The sequence below is a fragment of the Physcomitrium patens genome, chromosome 15, assembly GCF_059467195.1.
Source record: "Physcomitrium patens ecotype Gransden chromosome 15, ASM5946719v1, whole genome shotgun sequence".
In the NCBI taxonomy this organism is placed as follows: Eukaryota; Viridiplantae; Streptophyta; class Bryopsida; order Funariales; family Funariaceae; genus Physcomitrium; species Physcomitrium patens.
In genome coordinates this window covers 11739722-11762787 of record NC_143424.1, presented here as the reverse complement: position 1 = coordinate 11762787, position 23066 = coordinate 11739722, and the positions used below count along the sequence as shown (strand labels likewise).

The 23066-nt window shown below is 35.7% G+C and overlaps 1 protein-coding gene and 1 long non-coding RNA gene across 8 annotated transcripts; one reads left to right on the top strand and one right to left on the bottom strand.

The window, feature by feature from the left end:
* Nucleotides 1-16987: 16987 nt before the first annotated feature.
* On the top strand, nucleotides 16988-17756 carry LOC112292911 (uncharacterized). Its single transcript, XR_002972853.3, has 2 exons — nucleotides 16988-17158; nucleotides 17306-17756. It is a non-coding gene; the product is annotated as an uncharacterized LOC112292911 (long non-coding RNA).
* Nucleotides 17757-18052: 296 nt separating this feature from the next.
* LOC112292910 (uncharacterized) lies at nucleotides 18053-22691 on the bottom strand. 7 transcript variants are annotated; one of them, XM_024541891.2, is made up of 11 exons: nucleotides 22348-22691; nucleotides 21278-21570; nucleotides 20875-20953; nucleotides 20526-20620; nucleotides 20251-20355; nucleotides 19941-20020; nucleotides 19681-19762; nucleotides 19372-19479; nucleotides 18872-18958; nucleotides 18651-18719; nucleotides 18053-18514 (listed from the first exon to the last, which is right to left on the bottom strand). In XM_024541891.2, exons 2-11 carry the CDS (start codon nucleotides 21539-21541, stop codon nucleotides 18398-18400), a joined length of 1086 nt encoding a protein of 361 aa, XP_024397659.1. In that variant the 5' UTR covers nucleotides 21542-21570; nucleotides 22348-22691; the 3' UTR covers nucleotides 18053-18397. The 7 variants fall into 7 exon arrangements, with proteins under 7 accessions (XP_024397659.1, XP_024397663.1, XP_024397660.1 ...); XM_024541895.2 differs by having other exon boundaries at nucleotides 18053-18456; XM_024541892.2 differs by having other exon boundaries at nucleotides 22524-22691.
* Nucleotides 22692-23066: the final 375 nt, after the last annotated feature.

The following is a 23066-nucleotide window of genomic DNA, read 5'->3' as shown; positions in this document are numbered from 1 at the left end:
TAAAAAGAGCAAGGTTACAAAACAAGACGCGATTCGATAAGTAACATCGATTGAGACCAAAAGCAATCGAGGAAGGTGACTGGGTACTTGTTTATGACAATAGTCTGGATAATCAACATAGTACTTTGCAGAAATTTTCAAAACATTGGTTTGGACCATATGTGGTAACAACTGTTCATGATAATGCGACTTACTCAATACGGAAGTTAGATGGTACAAAATTGAAAATACTAATTGGAGGGAAGCGAGTAAAAATATTTAAACGAAGACACATAGAGATGAATATGGAAGACCTTAATGAAGGAATAGAGATTCCGCTGCAAAAAGATGAAAGTGATTTGGATAATGAAGGTGATGAAGACGAACCGGACAAAGACGTAGAGGATATATTCTGAATCAAACAGCAATTGGGTAAATTGGTGCATACCGGAGGATGCACAGGTTCAGAGGGGGTGGATGTCGTGTTGTAACACGAGTATACAGTGAAAATAAAAAGAAAGGAGAATTTTATTAATATTCAGTTACCTCGAATATTGGGAGCATCGACCAATTCCTGTACAAATACTGAGTGGTCAGGTTCAGTCACCCCGTTACAGTCATTCGGAGCATACTAAAATGCTCCATTCAATTCCAATAACGGGAGTCAGCAGGAAGAGAAGGACCAATTCACACGACGGATTCGAAGAGCCAATTGGATCTAATTTCGAGAATCCAATCCGGGTCTTCTTACCCAATATGAAATCTGAATTGGCCGGGCAACCCAATGCAGACCCAATTACGGGAACATCCAGGTTATTATGGGTATCTTACCCAATATGGGACCTGAATTGGTCGGACGACTCAATGTGGTCCCGATTACAGGGTTTCGATTCTGTTTCGGGCTGTCCTGTTCTCTATGCCGTTTCGGTAAAAGGATCTCTTAAAGGTAAAAATAGGGGGGGGGGGGGGAAAAGCTCTAACGGCGAGAGCCAATTTTGGATCTAAGCTTTGATGGCGAGAGCCAATTCCGGATCCAAGACGAAAGATTGAAGAAATTCAGAGGATAAGGTTAGGAGAGAGAATTTTTTTTGGCGAGGGGGGGGGGGGGGGTTTTCTGGGAATCGGGGGGAGCTAGTTTGCAAGCTTTTACAAGGTTACTAGTTCGATTTTCATTGGAGGTTTTTGAAGATCAAGGGGATTAGAGAGAGGAGCTTCATGCTTCGGGTCGGGGAAGGAAAGACATAGAATTTGGATTTTTCTTCTTCGTAGAGTTTTAGGAAGACTAAGGCAATCGCTGCTGAAGTCAGTATTGTAATGGTGAATCGAGATTTTTAATGAAGTGGGTTTGAATACTCTTGACTGTTTTGTGAAATCGAGTTACGTCTGTGATTGAAGGATTAAAAGGGTGTCTATAGGATTGAGTATGCGAAGTGAATGAAATTTATTGGGTTAATCTAACAAGACAGTGAGTGGATACAAGATCGTAAGTACAAAGCGGTATTGAAGATTAACAGTTTGGATTGTTCGGGGTTCTCTGTAACATCTAGAGACCTACCGGCTGGGGCAAAAAGGACTTCGACAAGCAGTCGAAGAGCATCCGTATAGATTTACGGTACATTGTTGCAGTCGTTTATATTCCAGCAGTCAAAACTGATAGACTGCTTGACTATCGGTGAATCTCCATACTACCTTCTACAGCCAGACGCTCGGCGCGTTCTCGAGCAAGAAAGCACGTAATACGATACCGGACTCTTTGGCAGATCGGAGAGTGGGGTTTGATAGAAGATTGGATAGGATTTTGATGGGCATTGATTTTGGATGATTTGGAGTTGATATGACTTTGTAAGAGCTTTGCAAAGTGGAGGTTTGTTTCGAATGACTTGGGTTTTATGAAATAAAATAGGGTTTATGTTTTGAGTGATTTCGAGAGTTTTGTTGCAGATCTATGGATGAAATTTTGGTTAGGGTTTAGGGTTGGATTAGGGATTGGATTTGGATTTAGGATTATTTTATGGTTTGATTTAGAGTTTGAATTAGGATTTAGATTAGGATTTAGGGTTTGCTTAGGATTTGATTTAGGATTTGGATTAGGATTTAGGGTTTGCTTAGGATTTGATTTAGGATTTGGATTAGGATTTGATTTAAGGTTTGGATTAGAATTTAGGGTTTGGTTTAGGATTTGATTTAGGATTTGGTTTAAGATTTAGGGTTTGAAATAGGGTTTGATTTAGGGTTTAATTTAAGATTTGTTTAGGATTTGACTTAGGGTTTAGGATTTACTAGGATTTAAGATTTAATTAGGTTTGGTCTAAAGTTTGAGTGAAATTCAATAGGATTTTAACTAGAATTAAATTAAGGTTGAATTGACATATATTTGAATAATATTTGTGTTCATTCTAATATTTCTTTAAGAATTTTATTGTTTGTTTGAAATTTCTTTGAGTTGTTTTGAATTTGATTACGTTTGTTTACCATTATTATAGTCTAATTAGAGCATTGTTAGTATTCTATTAGAATTAGGATTTTGTTATTACAATTTCTATTCTTCCTTCTACAGCGAAGTACTCGGAGCATTATGAAGCAAGACTTCACACATTACAACATCGGAGTCAATGAAAATCCATCCAGTATTCTACGTGTCTTTTCTTGAATCATATAAGACAGTGGACATATCAAGAAGATGATAAGCTATACCTCCTCCTATAGATGTAGACAATAATGAAGAGTTTGAAGTAGAAGAAGTCTTAGATTCAAGGCGGCACCAAAATAAATTGGAATATCTTATCCATTGGTACGGATATGATATTAATGAACGCACATGGGAGCGAATAAAAAATCTTGCAAATGTAGCAAAGGCGATGGAGGCTTTTCATCCATGACATCCATCAAAATCAAGATAAAAATTTTCTTTATAAAAGAAACAATCTCTAGGCATGATAACATTCTACTTTTAATCCTTGTTCGTAGCTTCTTTATATTTTTGACGTTCAAAAGATGGAGAACCAACAACCAACGGATTTGACTCAAGAGCCTTCATTTGTTGACTTACCAAACGAGACATTATAATTGTCACAGCCTTTAAGACGACGCAATCGAGATGAAGATCTTCAAGAATGACATGTTCTTCTTCGAATAGATGGCGAGATACAACGCATTTGGTATCATGATTTGGGAAGGGACTCCCGATGTTTGGTGATTTTGCTAGAGGTAGGAACAACTCCTGATGGTGTTCCAAATGTTCTATTCGAAAGAAGTTATGAAGGCCTCAACAATGATCAAATAACTGGGTGGTATTTCTGCCCTGGTATGGGACACTACCAATGGTTGAGAGGCCCTATCAATCATCTTTGAAGAGAACAAAGATCAGAGTATGTGGCGAATATAATTTTTCACATCATAGATTTTTTCAACATATGATAACCGCTCCTCGTGGAAGTCGTTCCTAGAAGGGAGGATAATGTCACAGACATACTCATGTAAGCTAGTAATTATATATACAAATAGGTGGAAGTAAATAAAAGTAGATAAAAATAAGTTAATTTTATAGTATTTAATATGGAAGCTTCCTAGAAGCTTTATAGATACTGCTTTGACTTCATAGGTGTCTTTAATTGACTTTTTGGATTAGAAACGTGGTCAACAAGTTGGCCATGTACCACACATGTTGTTAGCTTGAAGATCAAGCTAACTATGTGGCCCACACATAGAAAAACTTGCCTTGTAAGTCAAGGCATGTGTCCTACAAAATCAACACATATTGGAGGTCCTATAGAATGCCGCCATATAGCCTTTAGTTAGATAGTATATATAGAGACAAGAGTGAAGCCATCTTCACGCTTGTCAACTCCTTTTTTTCTTCTAGTCTAGTTTTAAGGGTCTCTAGTTTTCTTGTCTTTTGGCAATAGCCATTCCAGTTTTTCTTTCAATATATATACTTGTTTATTTATATTTTATTACCTTTCTTTGAGTGAAGGCTCATTTGTCTGAATTGCTTTTTTCATCGAGTTCTTGCCCTTGATTATAGGCTATGGTTGGAGAAGTTTATAAGATTGATGATGAGGAGTTTTTAATCTTAAACAAATGTCATATGACTAAACAAAGTCTTTTATTACCTCCCACATTTGCAGCTACCAAAAATCTCTAGATATAAGCTCTAAAGTCTTATTGTATCTAAAATGTCCTATTGCTAGAAAGTTGTGACGTGCTTGATGAATACCTAAATGTACTTCGCCTTTTTGAACATGTAGGGATATTTTGAAATAGAGTAGATTGTTCTTAAACTTGAGTTTTGAAACATCATAACACTTAGAAGAAAGATTCTTGATATCATAAATAAGAGGACATATTTGATTGAATTTGTTTGATAAAGAATGAATCAATAATCAAAGTTAATTTCATTGCTTAAAGATGAAAATGCTCTAGCTTCAAGCAGATTGTTCTTTCTTGATTAAAAGATACATTTTCTTCTTTTGGTACAAGATAAGATTGGCTAAAAAGAGCATTTGATAAACCTTGTTGTTTTCTAGGTCAATATATAATCTTAAAATCAAATCTTAATAATGACATGTTCTAACAGATTTGGCAATGATTCAAAATACGTATCGACATGAAACACTTGACATTTTTGTAATTTGTATATATTGTAACTAGGTTTGAAGTGCCTTTTAGATAATAACACCATTCTTGAAATGAATCCATAATTGTAAGAAGTTCTTTGTTATGGATCTCATAGTTAAACTCAGTTGCTCAAAATTTCTTAGAATAAAAAACTATTAGATGAAGTTTGTCATCTATTCTCATTTGTGACAATATTATACCTAATACAAAGTCTAATGCATTTGTTTCCATAAAGAATGCCTTAAAAAATTCAACATGATATAAAATTGGTACAAAAATAAATTTCTTCTTCAAAGCAACAAATAATGATACAGCTTCTTTATTCCACTTAAGTTTTTTTTTATAAGTCAAATGTGTAGGTGGAGCTATAACTTGAGAAAAGTTCTTGATAAAGATTTGATAATAATTAACAAAGTCTAAAAATTATTGTACATCTCTTATTATTCTTGAAGTCTTCCAATCTATGATATTTTGGACTTTCTTTAGATCTATCATAAGGTCTTCATTGGAAATGATGTATCCCAAAAAATCAACTTGAATAGTGTGAAATACACATTTTTCCATCTTTGCATATAATCTTGCATCTCTTAGTTTTTGTAACGTATGACAAATATGAACTTCATATGCTTTTATGTTCTTGGAATAGATTAAAATGTTTTCCAAATAATAGATGATAAAATCATCAAAAAATTCACAAAAGACATTATTTATTAGATGCTAAAAAGGAACTATTGCATTCATGAGTCTAAAAAGCATGACATTATATTCAAAATGTCCATACGTAGTTTGAAAATCAAACTTTTATTCATTGCCTTCTATAATGCAGACTATGTTATATGTTCTTTATAGATCTATTTTTATATAGATCTTTGCTTGATTTAGTTGATCAAGAAGTCCTAAAATCTAAGGTAGAGGATACCTATTCTTGATGGTGATCTTATTAAGTCATAGATAATCCACACACATCCATTGAAATTTATCTTTTTTCTTCACAAATAAGATAGGACCGTCAGCAGGAGATGTAGAATAACGTATAAAGTTCTTAGCTAAGTTTTTATTGATATATTTTTTAAGTACAAAAAACTCATTTTCTGATGGGCTATAGATTGATCCAAATAATAGTTGAGTTCTTTCTTAAAGATCAATGGAACAATCATGAAGATGATGCTTTAGAAGAATTTTTACATTTTTTTTTTCAAAAACTTCCTAAAAATCTTGATACTGGCTAGGAATACCACTTGATATCTTCTCACCATCCGCAATAGGTGTGGCATATATAGCAAAAGATAGCCCTTCATTTGTGACATGCATGAAAGAACTTCTATCTATTAATAAGCATTTGGATGTACTAGACTTATGGATTTTTATTTGTTTGGTAGGACCTTAGATTAAACTATGGAAAAAATCAAGATTACAAGAAATTTAGTCTATATCTTTCTAACCACAATAATCCTAAAATAATTGGATTAGAATGAGATTTAATCACATTAAATATTACTAAACTATTGTGACCACTAGTTGCTACTTCTATAGGAATAGTTTCATGTGTAACATTCCTGGAAGGCAATAAACATCCATCTATTACTTCTACATGTACAAATTTGATTTTCTAAACTAAGAATATATTTTATTTTTTGACAAAGTTTTCATTTATTAAACAAGTTAAGGCTCTTGAATCGAAGAAGGGCAAGACTTTGTGATTTTATGGTTCTAAATAGACTTCTATTGTAAAACAAGGTGATGGATTAGATGAGAGAATATGACCTTTACTAGATGTTGCACATGATTCTAGTCACATGGTCCTTGTTGTAGCTGGAGTAACTCGTTTTTTGACATATTATCTTCTTTGGCAATTATGCTTTTTATTTTGTAAATATGTTGTTTCTTTGAATAATATTGAATAGTATGTTTAGCTTCTCTACAATATAAGCATAAGCTCTCTCAACATCATCAATTCTTTTCCTACTCTGTGAGGAGTTTAAAATATATCGTATCAATTTGCATTAGTTTTGGCCTTGATAAATAAGTTTCTTGAAAACTTAAGAGCTACCGTCATTATTTGATTTATTCCTCTTCAGCCATATCTTCATTCTTGAAGTCTTTCAAATAATCAATTGTCACATGCAATGGCTTAAACAATAAATTAATCTAAAGATTCTGTCTTTAGCATTATGAATAACAGGTCTTTGATATTATCCTTCAACCTATATCAAAATCGATTGACAAGGACTTTGTCATTTCACTCCACATCACAAGCAAGGTTTTGGAATTCAGTAGCATATATGGTGGCTGACAATGATCTTTGCTATAAAAATAAGAGTTTGGTCTCGACTATTCTATTTCAATCATTTTTTTCAAATAAGTCTATATCACGGACATATGCATGTAAGCCAATAATTACATATATAAATATGTAGAAATAAATAAAAGTAGATAAAAATAAGATAATTCTATAGTATTTAATATGAAAGCTTCCTAGAAGCTTCAAAGATACTGCTTTGACTTTATAGGTGTCTATAATTGACTTTTTGGAATTAGAAACGTGGTCAACAAGTTGGCCATGTACCACACATGTTGTTAGCTTGAAGATCAAGCTAACTATGTGGCCCACACATAGAAAAACTTGCCTTGTAAGTCAAGGCATGTGTCCTACAAAATCAACACATATTGGAGGTCGTATAGAATGCCGCCATATAGCCTTTAGTTAGATAGTATATATAGAGACAAGAGTGAAGCCATCTTCACGCTTGTCAACTCCTTTTTTGCTTCTAGTCTAGTTTTAAGGGTCTCTAGTTTTCTTGTCTTTTGGCAATAGCCATTCCAGTTTTTCTTTCAATATACATACTTGGTTATTTATATTTTGTTACCTTTCTTTGAGTAAAGGCTCACTTGTCTGAATTGCTTTCTCATTGAGTTCTTGTCCTTGACAGATTGATAAGAGTACACCTACAATATCAGAGCTTTGTCTAATCTTGATTAAGAGTGGATTATCCTTTTTTCTTGATAAGATATAAGCATATTAGAAGTTGTAAATTACCCTCTTCTAAACTGATATTGTGCTTAGTATTTTCTTTGTTCTCAAGTCCTCTTTTCTATTTGTCTTGAGCGATATTAGACATCTTATCTTTTCTAAATGTTATCATGGCAGAACTTGTTGAAATAAAGAGTATAATGGCAGAAATGCAAGAATAATTGAGGGAGTTAATGCTTGCGATGCATCAACTCAATTTACCACCATAAGGAGCAACAAGATTGGCAGGAAGTGAAGATATAGAAATGGTTGGAGCTGCTTCAACATCTGCACAAATCATGTCCTTTTTTCCATAATGGAACATCCTTCTAATGTTAGAGAACCAAGAATTACCCTACTGGAGAAGTTTGATGGTACCACATCTAAGTTTCGAGGATTTATCAATCAAGTGTAACTTGTGATTGAACTTCAATCCCAAAGCTATTCAACTCTAAGATCGCAAGTTAGATTCATTGGTACGCTTCTTTCAGGTTCAGCACTATTGTGATTTTCATCTTTTTTTGAATGACAAGATCCAATATTGGATAATCTAGAGGCTTTTCTGGTGGAGTTTCGATCCATATATAAAGAACATGATGCAATTTGTGTTGCAACCAATAAGATTCATATTTTACGACAAGGCAATTGATCAAAAACTTTGTACGCTTCATAATTTTGACAACTTGCAATTGATATCAAGTGGGATGATGCTGCACTTATTAGCCAATTTCTCTACGGATTACAATATGAGGTAAAAAAATTAATGCTCAACTTACCTGATCCTCAAACATTGAGTCAAGCAATTGACTTTGCTATGAAGTGCGACAATCACCTTTTTGAATTTCGATCTGAGAACTGACCTCAACGTTACTATAATTCAATGGCAACACTAACAGCTCCTCAACACATACATTCGGAAGTAGAGGATATGCAAATTGATGCAATACGTTTCAAATCTCTTATTGAGCAAGAAAAGACTCGTCGTCGTCAAGAAGGATTATGTTTATATTGTGGAGAACCAAAGCATACTACTCAACATTGGTTAAAGAAATGACGTAATCACAAAATGAGGAGCATGGCTATGAAAGAAGAAAATATGTTAGAAAACGAGTTTATCCAGCTACAATAGGGACCGTGCGGCTGGAACTTTGCACAACATCTAGTAAAGGTCCTATTCTTTCCTCAGAGCCCTCTCCTTCTTTTACATTAAATGTTATTTTAGGACTTAAATATTACAAAGCCTCTGCCTTGTTAGATTCAGGAGCCTTAGCATGTTTCTTAGATGAAGAATTTACTAAAAGACATAGCATATCTTTAGTAAAGAAAACTAAACCTATTCATGTAGAAGTCATAGATGGTCGTCCATTGTCTTTTAGAGATATTACTCACGAAACCCTTCCTATAGAAGTAATAATCAATGATCATAATAGCTTTGTAGTATTTAATATCATTAGATCTCCCTCTAATCCAATCATTTTAGGTTTATTGTGATTAAAAAAATACAACCCTCAAATAAATTGGATTTTCCAAACTCTTACTTTCTCTAAAAGTATAACTAACAATGTAGTTAATCAAGTAGATAGTCATAAGTCTAGTTCAATTAAACTCGTATTTATAGGTGCAAAAGCTTTTTTGCATGCTGCTATGAAAGAATCACCATATATTAATTATACTACACCAGTTTCTACTAGTGTAAAGAATTCAAGTAGCATTCCAAGCAAATATCAAGAATTTGAAGATGTATTCAAAAAAAAGAATGCAGATACACTCTTGGAACATCGTCTTTATGATTGTTCAATTGACCTTCAAGAAAGAGCACAACCACCATTCGGACCAATCTACAGTTTATCACAAATGAATTGACTGAACTCAAGGAGTATATTGAAGAAAATCTAGCCAAGAATTTCATATGCCATTTTAAATCTCTTGCAGGAGCTCCAATTCTATTTGTGAAGAAAAAAGATGGATCATTGCTGATGTGTGTTGATTATCGAAGACTCAATAAGATTACCATGAAGAACAGGTATCCACTACCTTTAATATCTAGACTTCTTGATCAGCTGATTCAACCTAAGATCTATACAAAAATAGATCTCCAAGGAGCATACAATCTACTACGCATCAAAGAAGGAGATGAATGGAAGACTGCGTTTTGAACTAGGTATGGATATTTTGAATACAATGTCATGCCTTTTGGACTTACAAATGCACCAACAGCTTTTCAACATCTAATGAATGATGTTTTTTGAGAGTTTTTGGATAATTTTGTGGTCTATTATCTAGACGACATCTTGATCTATTCTAAGAATCCAGAAGAACATGAACTTCATGTTTGTCATGTGTTACAAAAATTAAGAGCTGCAAGACTCTATGCCAAGATAGAAAAGTGGATATTCCACACTACTCAAGTCGATTTCTTAGGTTACATCATTTCAAATGATGGACTTATGATGGATCCTAAGAAAATTCAAACTATTTTAGATTGGAAGATCTCCAAAATGGTAAGAGATGTCCACTGCTTTTTGGGATTTGCTAACTACTATCAGATCTTCATCAAAGACTTTTCTCGAGTTGTAGCTCTATTTATACGTTTGACTTGTAAAGACAAACTCCAATGGAATCAAGAAGCGGAAGTTGCTTTTGAATCTTTGAAGACAACGTTTGTTTTTGCACCAATCTTGTATCGTGTTGATTTTTTCAAAGCATTCTTTATGAAAACAGATGCATCAGACTTTGCTCTGGGTGTGGTTTTATCACAAATGGGAACAGATGACAAACTTCATCTAGTAGCCTTTCATTCAAGAAAATTCTTAGCAACAGAAATCAATTATGAAGTCCACAATTAAGAACTTCTTGCAATCGTGGGTTCTTTTCAAGAATGGCATCATTATCTAGAAGGCGCTTCTAGTCCAGGCACCGTGTATATGGATCACAAGAACCTCTAGTATTTTATGTTAGCATGCATATTAAATCGTTGTCAAGCTCATTAGAACATGTCTTTATCAAGATTCGAGTTCATCATCACTTATCGGCCAGAAAAATAATAAGGTTTGTCTGATGCCTTGTCTAGACGTTCTTATCTTGCACCAAAAGAAAGAGATGTAGCGTTTGAGCAACAAAGAACAGTTCTCTTGAAGTTGGAGCAATTTCATCTTCGAGCAATAAAATCAACATTGACTGTTGATTTAACTTTTCTTAAGCAAGTCTAGTTAAGTATGTCTTCAGACCCTCTTGTTCCTGATATCAAGAATAATTCTTCTAAATCTCATGATTCTTCTAAATTTGTATTCAAGAGCAACCTACTCTATTTCGAAGGATGCCTATATGTTCCAGAAGGAGAAGCATGTTTACGTATTTTTCAAGCTCGTCATGACTTTCCAGCAGCAGGACATTTTGGATATAATAAGACTTTGGAGCTAATATCTAGGGATTTTTGGTGGCCTCAAATGTGGAAGGCAGTCAAAGATTTTGTACAATCATGTGATGTTTGCTCAAGATCAAAAACTCCTCGTCATTGACCTTTTGGACTTCTTCAGCCATTATCCATTCAAGAACAACCATGGTCTTTTGTTTCTATGGACTTCATTACGGATCTTCCAATCTCAGATTCTTATGAGTCTATATTCGTGATAGTAGATTGTTTTACCAAGATGGCACATTTTGTACCATGTACAAAATCTATCATAGGTGAAGAAATAGCTAAGCTCTTTCTTGACAATATCTATCGCTATCATGGATTATCCAAGGATATTATATCAGATAGGGGAACTCAATTTGTATCAAGATTTTGGTGGATTCTTTTCAAGATTCTAAAAGTGGATATAAAACTATCTTTGGCTTTCCATTCTCAAATTGATGGACACGTGGAGTGTGTTAATCAAGTTTTAGAGCAATATTTAAGATGTAACATTAATTACCAATAAGATTATTGGACAACTCTTTTGCCATTGGTAGAGTTTGTTCATAATAACACGATACATTCTTCTACAAAATAAATACTTTTCTTTGCTAATTATGGTTATCATCCAAGACTTGATACTTTTGACTTTTCAAAAGTTGATAATCCTACTGCAAAAGATTTGGCGATTCATTTATCAGAGCTACATAGAACGATGAAGGCGTAGTTAGAAGAAGCTCAAAAACAACAAAAAGTCAATGTAAATGTCTATCGAATGGAACAACCACCATTTCACTTGGGTGATAAGGTATAGCTACTTCATCGCAATATCAAGACCACTCGTCCTTGTGACAAGTTGGACTATTCAAGGTTGGAACTATTTTCTATTTTTACATAAATTAATTCAATCACATATCATTTATATCTATCGGAGTCAATGAAAATCCATCCATTATTCCATGTATCTCTTCTTGAACCATACTTGATAGTAGACATACCAAGAAGACGACAAGCTCTACCTCCTCCTATAGAAGTGGATAATAATGAAGAGTTTGATGTAGAAGAAGTCTTTGATTCAAGGCGGCACCAAAATAAATTAGAGTATCTTGTCCATTGGCGCGGATATGATATTAGTGAACGCACATAGGAGCCAGTAAAAAATCTTGCAAATGCAACAAAGGTGGTGGAGGCTTTTCATCGACGACATCTATCAAAATTAAGATGAAAACCTTTTTTATAAAAGAATCAACATCTAGGCAAAATAACATTCTATTTTCAATCCTTATTTATAACTCCTTTGTAGTTGTGACGCTCAAGAGATGGAGAACCAACAACTAGTAGATTTGACTTAAGAGCCTTCATTTGCTGACTTGCCAGATGAGACATTATAATTGTCACAACCTTCAAGATGATGCAATCGAGATGAAGATCTTCAAGAACAACATGTTCTTCCTCGAATAGATGGCGAGATACAACACATTTGGTATCACAACTTGGGAAGGAACTCTTGATGTTTGGTGATTTTACTAAAGGTAGGAACAACCCTTGATGGTGTTCGAAATGTTCTATTCGAAGGAAGTTATGAAGGCCTCAACAATGAACAAATATATGGGTGATCTTCCCACCCTGGTATAGAACACTAGCGATAGTTGAGAGGCCCTTTCAATCATCTTCGAAGAGAACAAAGATCAGAGTATGTCGCGAATACAATTTGTCACATCATAGATTTCCTCAATATATAATGACCGCTCCTTGTGGAACTCATCCCTAGAAGGGGATGGTAATGTCATGGACATATACATGTAAGCCAATAATTACATGTATAAATAAGTAGAAGTAAGTAAAAGTAGGTAAAAATAAGTTAATTCTATAGTATTTGATATAGAAGCTTCCTAGAAGCTTTATAGATGCTGCTTTGACTTTATAGGTATCTTTAATTGACTTTTTGGAATTAGAAATGTGGTCAACAAGTTCGCCATGAGCCACACATGTAGTTAGCTTGAAGACCAAGCTAATAATGTGGCCCACACAAAGAAAAACTTGCTTTGTAAGTCAAGGCATGTGTCCTACAAAGTCAACACATATTGGAGGTCCTATAGAACGTCGCCACATAGTCCCTAATTAGATAGTATATATAGAGACAAGAGTGAAGCCTTCTTCACTCTTGTCAATTCTTTTCTTGCTTCTAGTCTAGTTTCAAGGGTCTCTAGTTTTCTTGTCTTTTGGCAATAGCCATTCCAGTTTCTCTTTCAATATACATACTTATTTATTTATATTTTGTTATCTTTCTTTGAAAGAAGGCTCACTTATCTGAATTGCTTTTTTATCGAATTCTTGTCCTTGACAGTCTATAAATACTTATAAGAATGAATTCAAATCATAGAGAAGTCACAAATATTTTTCTATTAAAGGTGCAAACTAAAAAAGATCACTTCTTGATAGAAGTGTTCTTTTGAATCCAACTTAAGTAAATTCATTGGAATATTAGAAATGATACAACCTTAAATAGAATTTGACTTTTTGCAAAAATCTTCAAAATTTTAATTTTGTTCCATCAAATTTTTTATGCATAATAAACTTTATCCCTATCATACTTGTAGAAGAAAAACTCCTTGGATTTGATTATGAGGTCAATCTACTTGTTTCTTTCAACTGCACAACTTCTTGTTGTAGACTCTGAACTTCTTCTATAGGCATAGGCATAGTACCTCCATGATTCACATTAGAAATATATGAGATTCCCACTCTTAGAATATTGACAAGCTTATGAAGATCGACATTAGTTGCATATCTATTCTTATTTCCATTGAGAGTAGCATCTATAATTTTTCCTTCCATAGACAATTCAAATAAATTCAAAAAATTAAATTAGAAGAGGGTAATCTGTAACTTCTAATAAAAAAATCCACAAAGAGAGATAATCTACTTTCTTTAAGCAAGAGATCAGTATTAGAAAATAAGATTTTTTGTTTAAAGGTAGGTAATGTGTAATCTTCAAAATACAACAACAAAAGTGGAGTAATCCAATCACTTCTAAAATAATACAGAAATAATATGTTAGCATTCTTGTCAAATTGTTTAGGACATGAATCTCAAAGAAAGAAAATCCTCAATACACTCTTGTATCACTGAAAGGAAGTAGAAAGTCATTCAAAGATGATATAATATTGAACTAGAATGGCTATTGCCAAAAACAAGAAGACTAAAAAGTCTTAAAACAAGACTAAGGACTAAAAAGGAATTAGCAAGAGTGAAGAAGACTTCACTCTTGCTTCCATATATATTCTTAAATAGGAACTACGTGGCAAAGTCCTATATGACCTCCAAAACATATTGACTTTGCAATTCACATATTTTAACTTGTAAGGCAAGTTTTCTATGTGTGCACTACATAGTTTGCTTGTTTCGAAAGCTACCAACACATGATTAACTTGTTGACCAATTTTCTAATCTATCAATCAATTACAAACTCATATAAAGTCGAGAAATATATATGAAGCTTCTAAGAAGCTTCTCTAAAAGGTCTTATGAAATTAATCTATTTTAATCTACTTTTATCTACTTCTACCTAATCATATAGGTATTTATTAGAATACTTATGCATGTCCATAACAATAAAACATATATATAGTATATTGATGATATCAATGTAGTAAATTGATGATATCTTTTTTTTCTATGTTGTTTATAATTTATTAAAAATTTAATACTTACATAAAAATCTTATCTTTTTATGTAGCAATCATTGATACAAACATTTTATTATCAATTGTATCACTTTATAATATTTAAGACATTTTATAATAATTTATAGGAGAAAAAAAATCTAAAAACAAAAGAACTTAAGAAAAAACTGAATTAAGTGTAATAAAAAGTTTCAATACCATATTTTTGATTTTTTAAAAAAATAGAACATTATAGAAGTTGATTATTATTATCTCATTTTGAAAAATTTCTAATTGGTATTCTAAAGTATTTTTAGTGATTTTAAATCCAAATTTTACTTGTCTTAATTTTATAATAGTACAATTGATCCTTTGTTTATTTATTATGTTACATAGAAGGCATTCACAATTAACATATTTGAAATTATTATTATTTAATTAATTATATATATATATATATATATATATTGAAAATTTTACTCATTATTTTAGTGCCTTACTTTTGTATTTAATGTCATTAAATCTTATTAAAAACTACCAAAAAACCATGCCATTGGGCACAACAATTTTTGGCACTAACATCTATTCCTTCATTTATCCATGTTCCATTGTTCCCATATTTGGCCAATCAGAAGGCTTATTTATTTCTTTGTCTAGAGTCATTTTATATAATGCATAAGATGCTAAGTACCTTCATTTATTTATTTATGTCAAAATATTATTTTATACCTTTTATAGTTTGGATTATAATGAATCTTAAATCTTAAAAATTGCATTCAAATTTGGAAACTATCTACATAATTTTATTTTTGATACATTAAAAAAATACTTTAAAAGGAATTACAAATTGAAGATAATGATTTCTTGAAATAAAAGATTTGGCATATAGTAAAGCTAATGAATGAAATATATTGAAATATTTGAATAGGATCAAAACCATTACAAGTTTCAAAATAAAAGCACTCACCATCACATTTATGATTTATTTATTATTAACTGACTTTCAAACACAAATACTTAACGAAAGAAAGATAATTGCAACAAAATAACAACCCCATCATTCAAAAATTAGCAAAACAATTTTTTTTAAAGTCTAACACGTGCAATAAATCTCTCATCAAAGACACCAACAATATTTCTATGCATCACAATTCAATCAATCTACGAAGATGCAAAAATTCCAATTGTGAACTCCCAACAATGGGAATGTCAACCCCATGAGGCTCCACATTTTTACAAAGCACAAAACATTGTGAAAATAAATCCTAAACCCTAAATCCTAATCTGTCATCATCCACTCTTGAAAATACAATAACCACGCGGAACAATTGAAGGTAAAGCTTATGGCCAGAGTGGGAGGTACTGGTTATGTGCCGCGCCGACGCGTCACCGACCCGTCACGAAACTGTGACGTGTCGGCACGTCGCGTCGCGTCACCGCCATCAACTGACGCGGCACGTCTTGACCATGAACAACTGGGGGTGATGGAGGCTTCATGAGGGGTGGCCCTGTGTTCTGACTGGACTGGGATGGAATCCCTTGGTGAATCAGCCAAGCTCCCTCGCAAATCGCACCTGCTGCGCAAGCTCAATTTGATGACTCATTCGCAACATACAACATGAAACTCTTGTCAAGTCAGGAAAGTTCGCGCCTTGGAGTCTCGGCAATGCCTTTAACTGTCACGTCGCTGGAATCCCAGTGCACACGTTACGGATCGTTGCCTGCCAATGAGTTTCAAAGTTGAGAGCGTTTCTAGGTTTAGTTGAAGTTGCCGTGTGCTTTGTGTGTGTGTGTGTTGCGGTGCTGATTCCCCACCCACGGGTTCGGAACTGGTTTTGTGGGTACCTGGACAAGTGTTTTATTTGTGTGTGTGTGTGTGTGTTTAAGTCTGTGTGGTGTGTAATGGAGAGCAGCATTTCGTTTTTCTTCAGGCGTCAGTTTGCGACGCATTTCCCTCGAAGTGGGATTCCCCTCAAGTCGCTGCAGTCCTTGCAATCTGAGAGCGGCACTTCAGTGGCCGATGTGCCAAAGAGCACCTCTGCTGGAGAAGCTCCCCTTGCAAAACAGGCAATCTCAAGGGTAGATTCTGACTTGGAATGGTTTATAGCTTTTTGTAACATATGGGAGTAGAGGTTGCGATGCGAGGAATATGAGTGCACAGGCAAGTGATCATCTTATTCTACGTACATGAAACTATAGCAACTGTACCCAATGTCGTGTTCGCGGTGATCTATGCAGAGGGTGTGTTCATTTATCCAACATTTTCAGTACGGGGTTCATATATGTTCTATTTACTTTGCGGTGGTGGGTGATTACAGTGACATAGTTGTAGATGATTAACTAATGAAATGTTGGGAGTGCTTCACAAATTGATGGTGTGCAATTTATGGATGCTGCCAAGTGAAATGATCGTGCTTATTTTGTCAATGTATCTGTTCATCATCCTGTAACGACAGGATGTTCTGGGGAGAACTGAGGCCTTGTTTTCGGGTACGTACTCAACCCTTGAGGAGTTGAAGGTTTTTAATTTTTGATGCAAGCTCGGTTGTGTTGCACAGAAGTTTGATAAGGAGACCTTGCAAGATTGTATATTTTCCAATGTATAATGGTTACTAATTATTCTCTCCCTGTATGTAGGGATCCGCTGGAACACGTATTCGGTTTGTGTATCATCAGACTGAATCAATACAGCAAACCCATGAAGAATAGACTTCAATCTCCTCACTTGTGTCTAGTATAACCAAGAGCTTTGGAGTGCCATCCAGAAATTGAGATCGGCAGCAAAGATATCAGTAGCTTAGATTTGTCGTGAGATTTTCGATATTTTTGTGAAAGTTGCTTCTGTAGATATGTATTCATCTATTGGTTGTGGTTCAGCCCAAAAAGGTCGGACAGTGTCTGCTGGAGTGCATTAGTGCATACTTGTGCTTTCTTGTATATGCTCACGTGATGTCAAGGGCTTAGCTTCAGGACTACACATGACAGGAGAGACATTGATGATAAAAATTTCTACATAATTTTGTTAAGAATGAGAGTTACGCCCCATCAATCGGGCATTCTTGGAAGAAACTGGCGTGATATTCTGAAATTCTTATTCGATGGGATTTTCCAATTTTGGGTCCAGTCGTGTAAATAAAGAAAAAAGTTGATGAGGATGCGTAGGCATAGAAAGTTGCTGCAGAGGATCCGGAACGATCGACATATTTGGTGGGGTGCATCAGAATTACTACCTCTGGGATTCACATTCGTCCTGATTACATAGGGTCATTTGCACTAAGTTCAGTTTCAAATGTAGCCTACTAAATCTTCATTTTTACACCTAATCTTTTTTCGAGACCCTTCCATCACTCAAAGTACTATCTTCTCAAAAATTCGAATGAGAGATTCGAATAAACACTCCTCAGAAAAGTTGATAACTTCTCCACCAGTGAAAATTGATGAATTCGAAGTACATGAATGGAGTCACCCAACAACCATCCTCGGTCCTGTGTGTGCGACTGTTATTTCCAAACCTACTAGTCTCAAGGTGACGAAGATCGTCGTGGGGAAACATAAACTCATTGCTTGGGAGCTGATGCAGCCTACGCATGACTATTATTCATGATCTAGTTAACAAAACCTCACAGATACTCCAGCAGGAACACAAACTGAGATAGTGCTGTATTCTGCTATTTACATAACCGTACAAGGGGTTGAAGACATTTGCTTTGGGTTCATTTACTGCAACACCTACTTGCTTTTCTTATTCATCTTGGACTTGATTTTCGCTTTTGCGACTAAGGTGGCGACTGTATTAATAAAGTTGCCGCACGCCATCAGGACCAACAACAACCCGCAAACCACAATCTGTTACACATCACAAGGATTTAACAGGCCTCTATTTCCAAGTTCAATAATTTCCATAAAATATGAATGAACTTCGAATCGAACAAAGCAAGTGCAGAATTGAGTGAAACAAGCCGTAAAGGTGATGGCTGATTACCTGCCACTCAGATTTATCCTCCACAATAGCAGTCTTTAACAAAAGGATTCCAATGAAAAATTGGAAACCCTACACATATGAAGTACAACAGATCAGAAAGGACCAAAAAGTGCCAGTATTCTAATTGATCACCAACAATAACCTTCTCCTTCGATAGCAAGTTGAACTGCAAGCCTGTTTACATTTCCTACAAGATATCCAAGTGTGTTGCAAAATCCCACCTGTAGGATGAAGAGGAGAGGATACAAAATCCCAAGTTGCCCCTTCACACCTGCTGTCTCTCCCCACACGACATCCATCCTCCCAGCCTGTGTACCAGATTATCTGTCAGAAGAAGACCTTGCCTCACACGGTTCAATGCTGAGTAAAATCAACGAGATTGAGGCCCAGCATTTCCTTCTGTATGTGAAGGCCGTACATCACCTTGGTATGAGACTGGAACTAAGACCAAGTTCTGAGGAATGCTGACACAGTCTTTTGGCAGCGACACTAATTACAATTAGCATGATTTCTATGCTTGGGTTCTAAAATTGACAAGCATTGCATAGTGTATATGTTAAAAAATGTATCAATAAATCGGAAGATAAAATGGCCAAGAAAATGCGTTGGCTAGCGGAATAAGGAAGAGTTGCTAAGACTACTTCAAAAAATGCTTTCTCTCGTGCGCATCCATTGCAGGGAACACTGCTAACACATGCATTAAGAAGTGAGCACACTATACCTTTCCGAGAGCAATCCGAGTATACAAGCGTCGGCGCTGATAACGGTTCTGTAATAACATGGCTACACCTTGCATTACAGCCCATCCAAGAAACAGCTGCACTCCTTGCTGCAGACGCAATAAACATTAGAACATTACCAAAAAACGGACAAGCCTACTGACAAGTGCCAGACACAGAATTTGCCACCATAACGCTTCTTTTGCGCATGGAATTCTTTGGACTGATAGGGACAGGAAGGTAACATAACCTCTCTCTCATAAAAGTTAACGATGTCACGCGAAGTAAATATTGCCCGTGTACGGACGTACCTGTTTGCGAATGCAACTAGGATGACCCCATGTAAGACTCACCAGTGCCATCACCATTGCACAATAATGATGATACACCCACCTGCCACATCAATGCAACATTCTCCCACTATAATCCAAACGAATCGCGAAATTGATGGAAATGCATTAGGGCCTGCATGATAATGGACCGTCCAAAAAAGCTGATGATGGAACTTCCTCCAACAAAACGAATAAACTTAACGAAAACCATCGTTGGAAGGTTCAGTGAAGAAAAGTACCATGGCCGTATGTCACTACCGTTGACCCTCAAAATGTTTTCTCGCAGAGCTAAACTAGTGTAGAAAAACAACAACCATGCCTGAAGCAACCACATGGGTAGCACTTAGCCACCTTGAATGAAGAAATAGCGTCACAAAGTTTAGATAAAGTATCTGCAAATCCAAGTTGTGCGAAGAGTAACACTCGACATGTACCAAGTCTTGTACGAAAGATCGTATGATCCCAAATCAGCATACAAGAACAAGCCCTTGGTCGATCCTAGTAACTCGGTATCATCCAAAGCATTCCAGAAAAGCCTGTGAAATATACCTGGTATACTTGCACTGGCAAAGCTGGAAAGCACCCATTCCATATTTTATTCTTCAAAACAAGCAATATGACCGGAAATGCAAGAAACATCAGTGCTGTCCTATCCTGAACACACAACATTATATCAGTACTCATGGGTTAATAACTTGATCCTTAACCTTGTGTTCTTGGAGAGAACCACATAAAACGATAGCAAGTAATTACTTTCTTACTTTAGCAGTTATCTTGCACACATTCATTTAAAAATGTACCCTGAGAAAATGAAATCGACATACCCTGTAGGCATTGTACTCCTCTTTCACTTTATATCGACCATCTTTCAGTGTTGCCCTGACATTAGTAGGTCCAAGCAGCATCCTAAGAAAAACACCTGAATCATGTACATAACCGTCGTTCAATCTACAGATCCTTCGTAGCATCTCCCCCAAAGCAACAATAGCAAGTGCAATCTGAGGCAGATCAAAAGATAATCTTCGTGAACTTGTCATTCCAGGAATGGAAATATTTTACAAAAAATGCAGGAATCTTTTCTTTAGAAAAAGTCGCAGCTGGGCCAGGTTGAATTTGACAATCGGGGTACGTCCGCACAGAGGCCCTTAAAAACCAAGATGGGATGCTGCTCACCATTAGCTTTGGCAGGAAGTAGAGACGATACTTCTCCATTGTACAGCATAGTTCGTGCTCTATAAAGCTCTTCCTCCAGCTGCGCAGCCACCATAAAGCTCAGGCCATCAGCAAAATTGTAGGACTCATATTAGCATTTTTATAATATAACAAGGACAGACTGGTCTGACTAATCTCAGCAAGTAATTTCCTAAGTATCTTCACAAAGTCTCCGGCTGCATTTGCTAATGCGATGCTACGGCATGAGACATTAGGTTTAAATGTGGAGAGAAGAGAGTCCTAGCAGTACAGGATCTGCTGCACACAGAGGACAGTATCACATCTCAAGGGCACCATACGAAGACGATAAAAATAAGGTACAGTAATGAGATTTACTCGGAGATGTGACATTAAAGAACAAAACCTTATCAGCTGTTTGCTGGTCGATTTCGTCCTTCTCACTAGCAGAGCCCACGTCAACTTGAAGTTTCTTCAAAGTACTAACATGGTTGATAGCCTGCTTGCTGAGAGTGTCCGCCTCATGTTGCCACCTTGAGGAATGTGCCGATGCCGCTTCTTTTAATGATCTACAGCTCTTGGCCAAGCTCGCAACTCGATCTTCAATACTTTCCTCCATTTCAGCGCCACCTTTGGGTTCAATGCCCCTATTACCACAGCCGCTGGTCATCGGAACTTAGGTTGGAGACGGCGGAAGAACTGCAAGGCCAATCGAGGCGACATGTAAAAATATGTATAACAAGGTAAGGTTCCCCAACTCCCAGATAGTTGTTTCCGTAATATGTGGTTACTTGTTGTTACAAGAGATTCTTGATGAGCTGGTGATTCAGAGAGCTTAACCCCAGAATTAGCCACTCACTTTTATGAAACAAGGAAGATGCGAGGGTAATGCAGCGTGAAAATTTGAGGAATTAAAAATTAGCTTCTCAAGATACGAAATATGTTTCAAGTGGGACAATCGAGTTGCTCATAGTGAATAATCAGTTCAATGTCAGACTTTTGCAGCGAAACCCGGAGCTCGCACACTGCGTTTAATTCATACACGACACGGTACATTATCTTACATGAAACAAAAAAGATGATCAATTTCTATCCATTTCTGAATATCAACATGTCCAAGGCAAATACTGCAAAGAAATAACTTCTATTGCTTACGCCTCCGACTTCGGCACATAAATAACGCAATCAAAGAACGAGCGCAAACCACAAACTGAAAATCGCAGAAAATTTACGCGCAGACAAGACGACCTATTCGATCATTTCCCTAACGACTGAATTAAATTCGACATCAAAACTCTTCTGGAACAAGAGAAAGTCACGCAAACTATTCCTCTCCAACACTGCAATCACACAGATCCCTCAAAAAAAAAAAAAAAAAAAAGAAAAAAAAAAAAAAAAAAAGAAAAGAAAAAAGAAAAAAGAAAAAAAACGACATAAGCGATCAATTACAATCAAAAAGCTTCGGCACACACGCACCACACAATCCACGAAGCTTGGGACTCCTTTTTTTCTCCCGAAATCGGCTGTTACGGTAGAGTCACCCCTGATTGCAGGTGCAACAAACAAACAAAGACCAAAACCTCTTAAACCCCGACTCACAGATCTAAACTGACTGAAATCGACGCAGCAGAGAGTCTCCATTCTGAGACTACCTGATCTAACGCTGCACAACACATCACAAAATAGCGCCGCAAAGGAGGGAGGGAGGGAGGGGATGGACAAACGGGCGATGCATCGGGAGCACAGATGAAGAAGAAGAAGCAGAAGAAAGAGCTATGGCTATGGCCAATCTGCTGCTACTTCCCATTTCCAGCTCCATTGCTTTCTCTCCCAACGAGACCGCCCTTTACCTCTCTTCACCACGTCACCCTCCTGCTCTACCCCCCTTTCACACTGCGCCTCCTGGACTGGATTCCAGCATGTCCGCCTTCAGGAATATATATATATATATATATATATATTATTTATTTATTGATATGTGAAGTATATAATTTTCCAATTTTTTGTAAATTTAGGATATTTGTATACTATAGAAAGGTTTGTTAATTTCTTTTCTTTTTGGAAAAATATCATATATATCCCTAAGTATATTGAAATATTAAGAATATCCTTGCATTCTTGATAATAGCAAATGTACCATTGGCGTTTTTTAGAGTAGCAAATGTACCCTTGAATATGATAAGGTATCACCAATT

Excerpts from the sequence above, each read along its gene's own strand:
- LOC112292910 (XM_024541891.2), bottom strand. The coding sequence starts at position 21,541 with ATGACCAGCGGCTGTGGTAATAGGGGCATTGAACCCAAAGGTGGCGCT. Across the intron at positions 20,621-20,874 it reads ACTTCCTGCCAAAGCTAATG|GTGTTTTTCTTAGGATGCTG; the intron begins GTGAGCAGCATC and ends TACATGATTCAG. Across the intron at positions 19,763-19,940 it reads GGTAGTGACATACGGCCATG|GTGGGTGTATCATCATTATT; the intron begins GTACTTTTCTTC and ends TTGATGTGGCAG.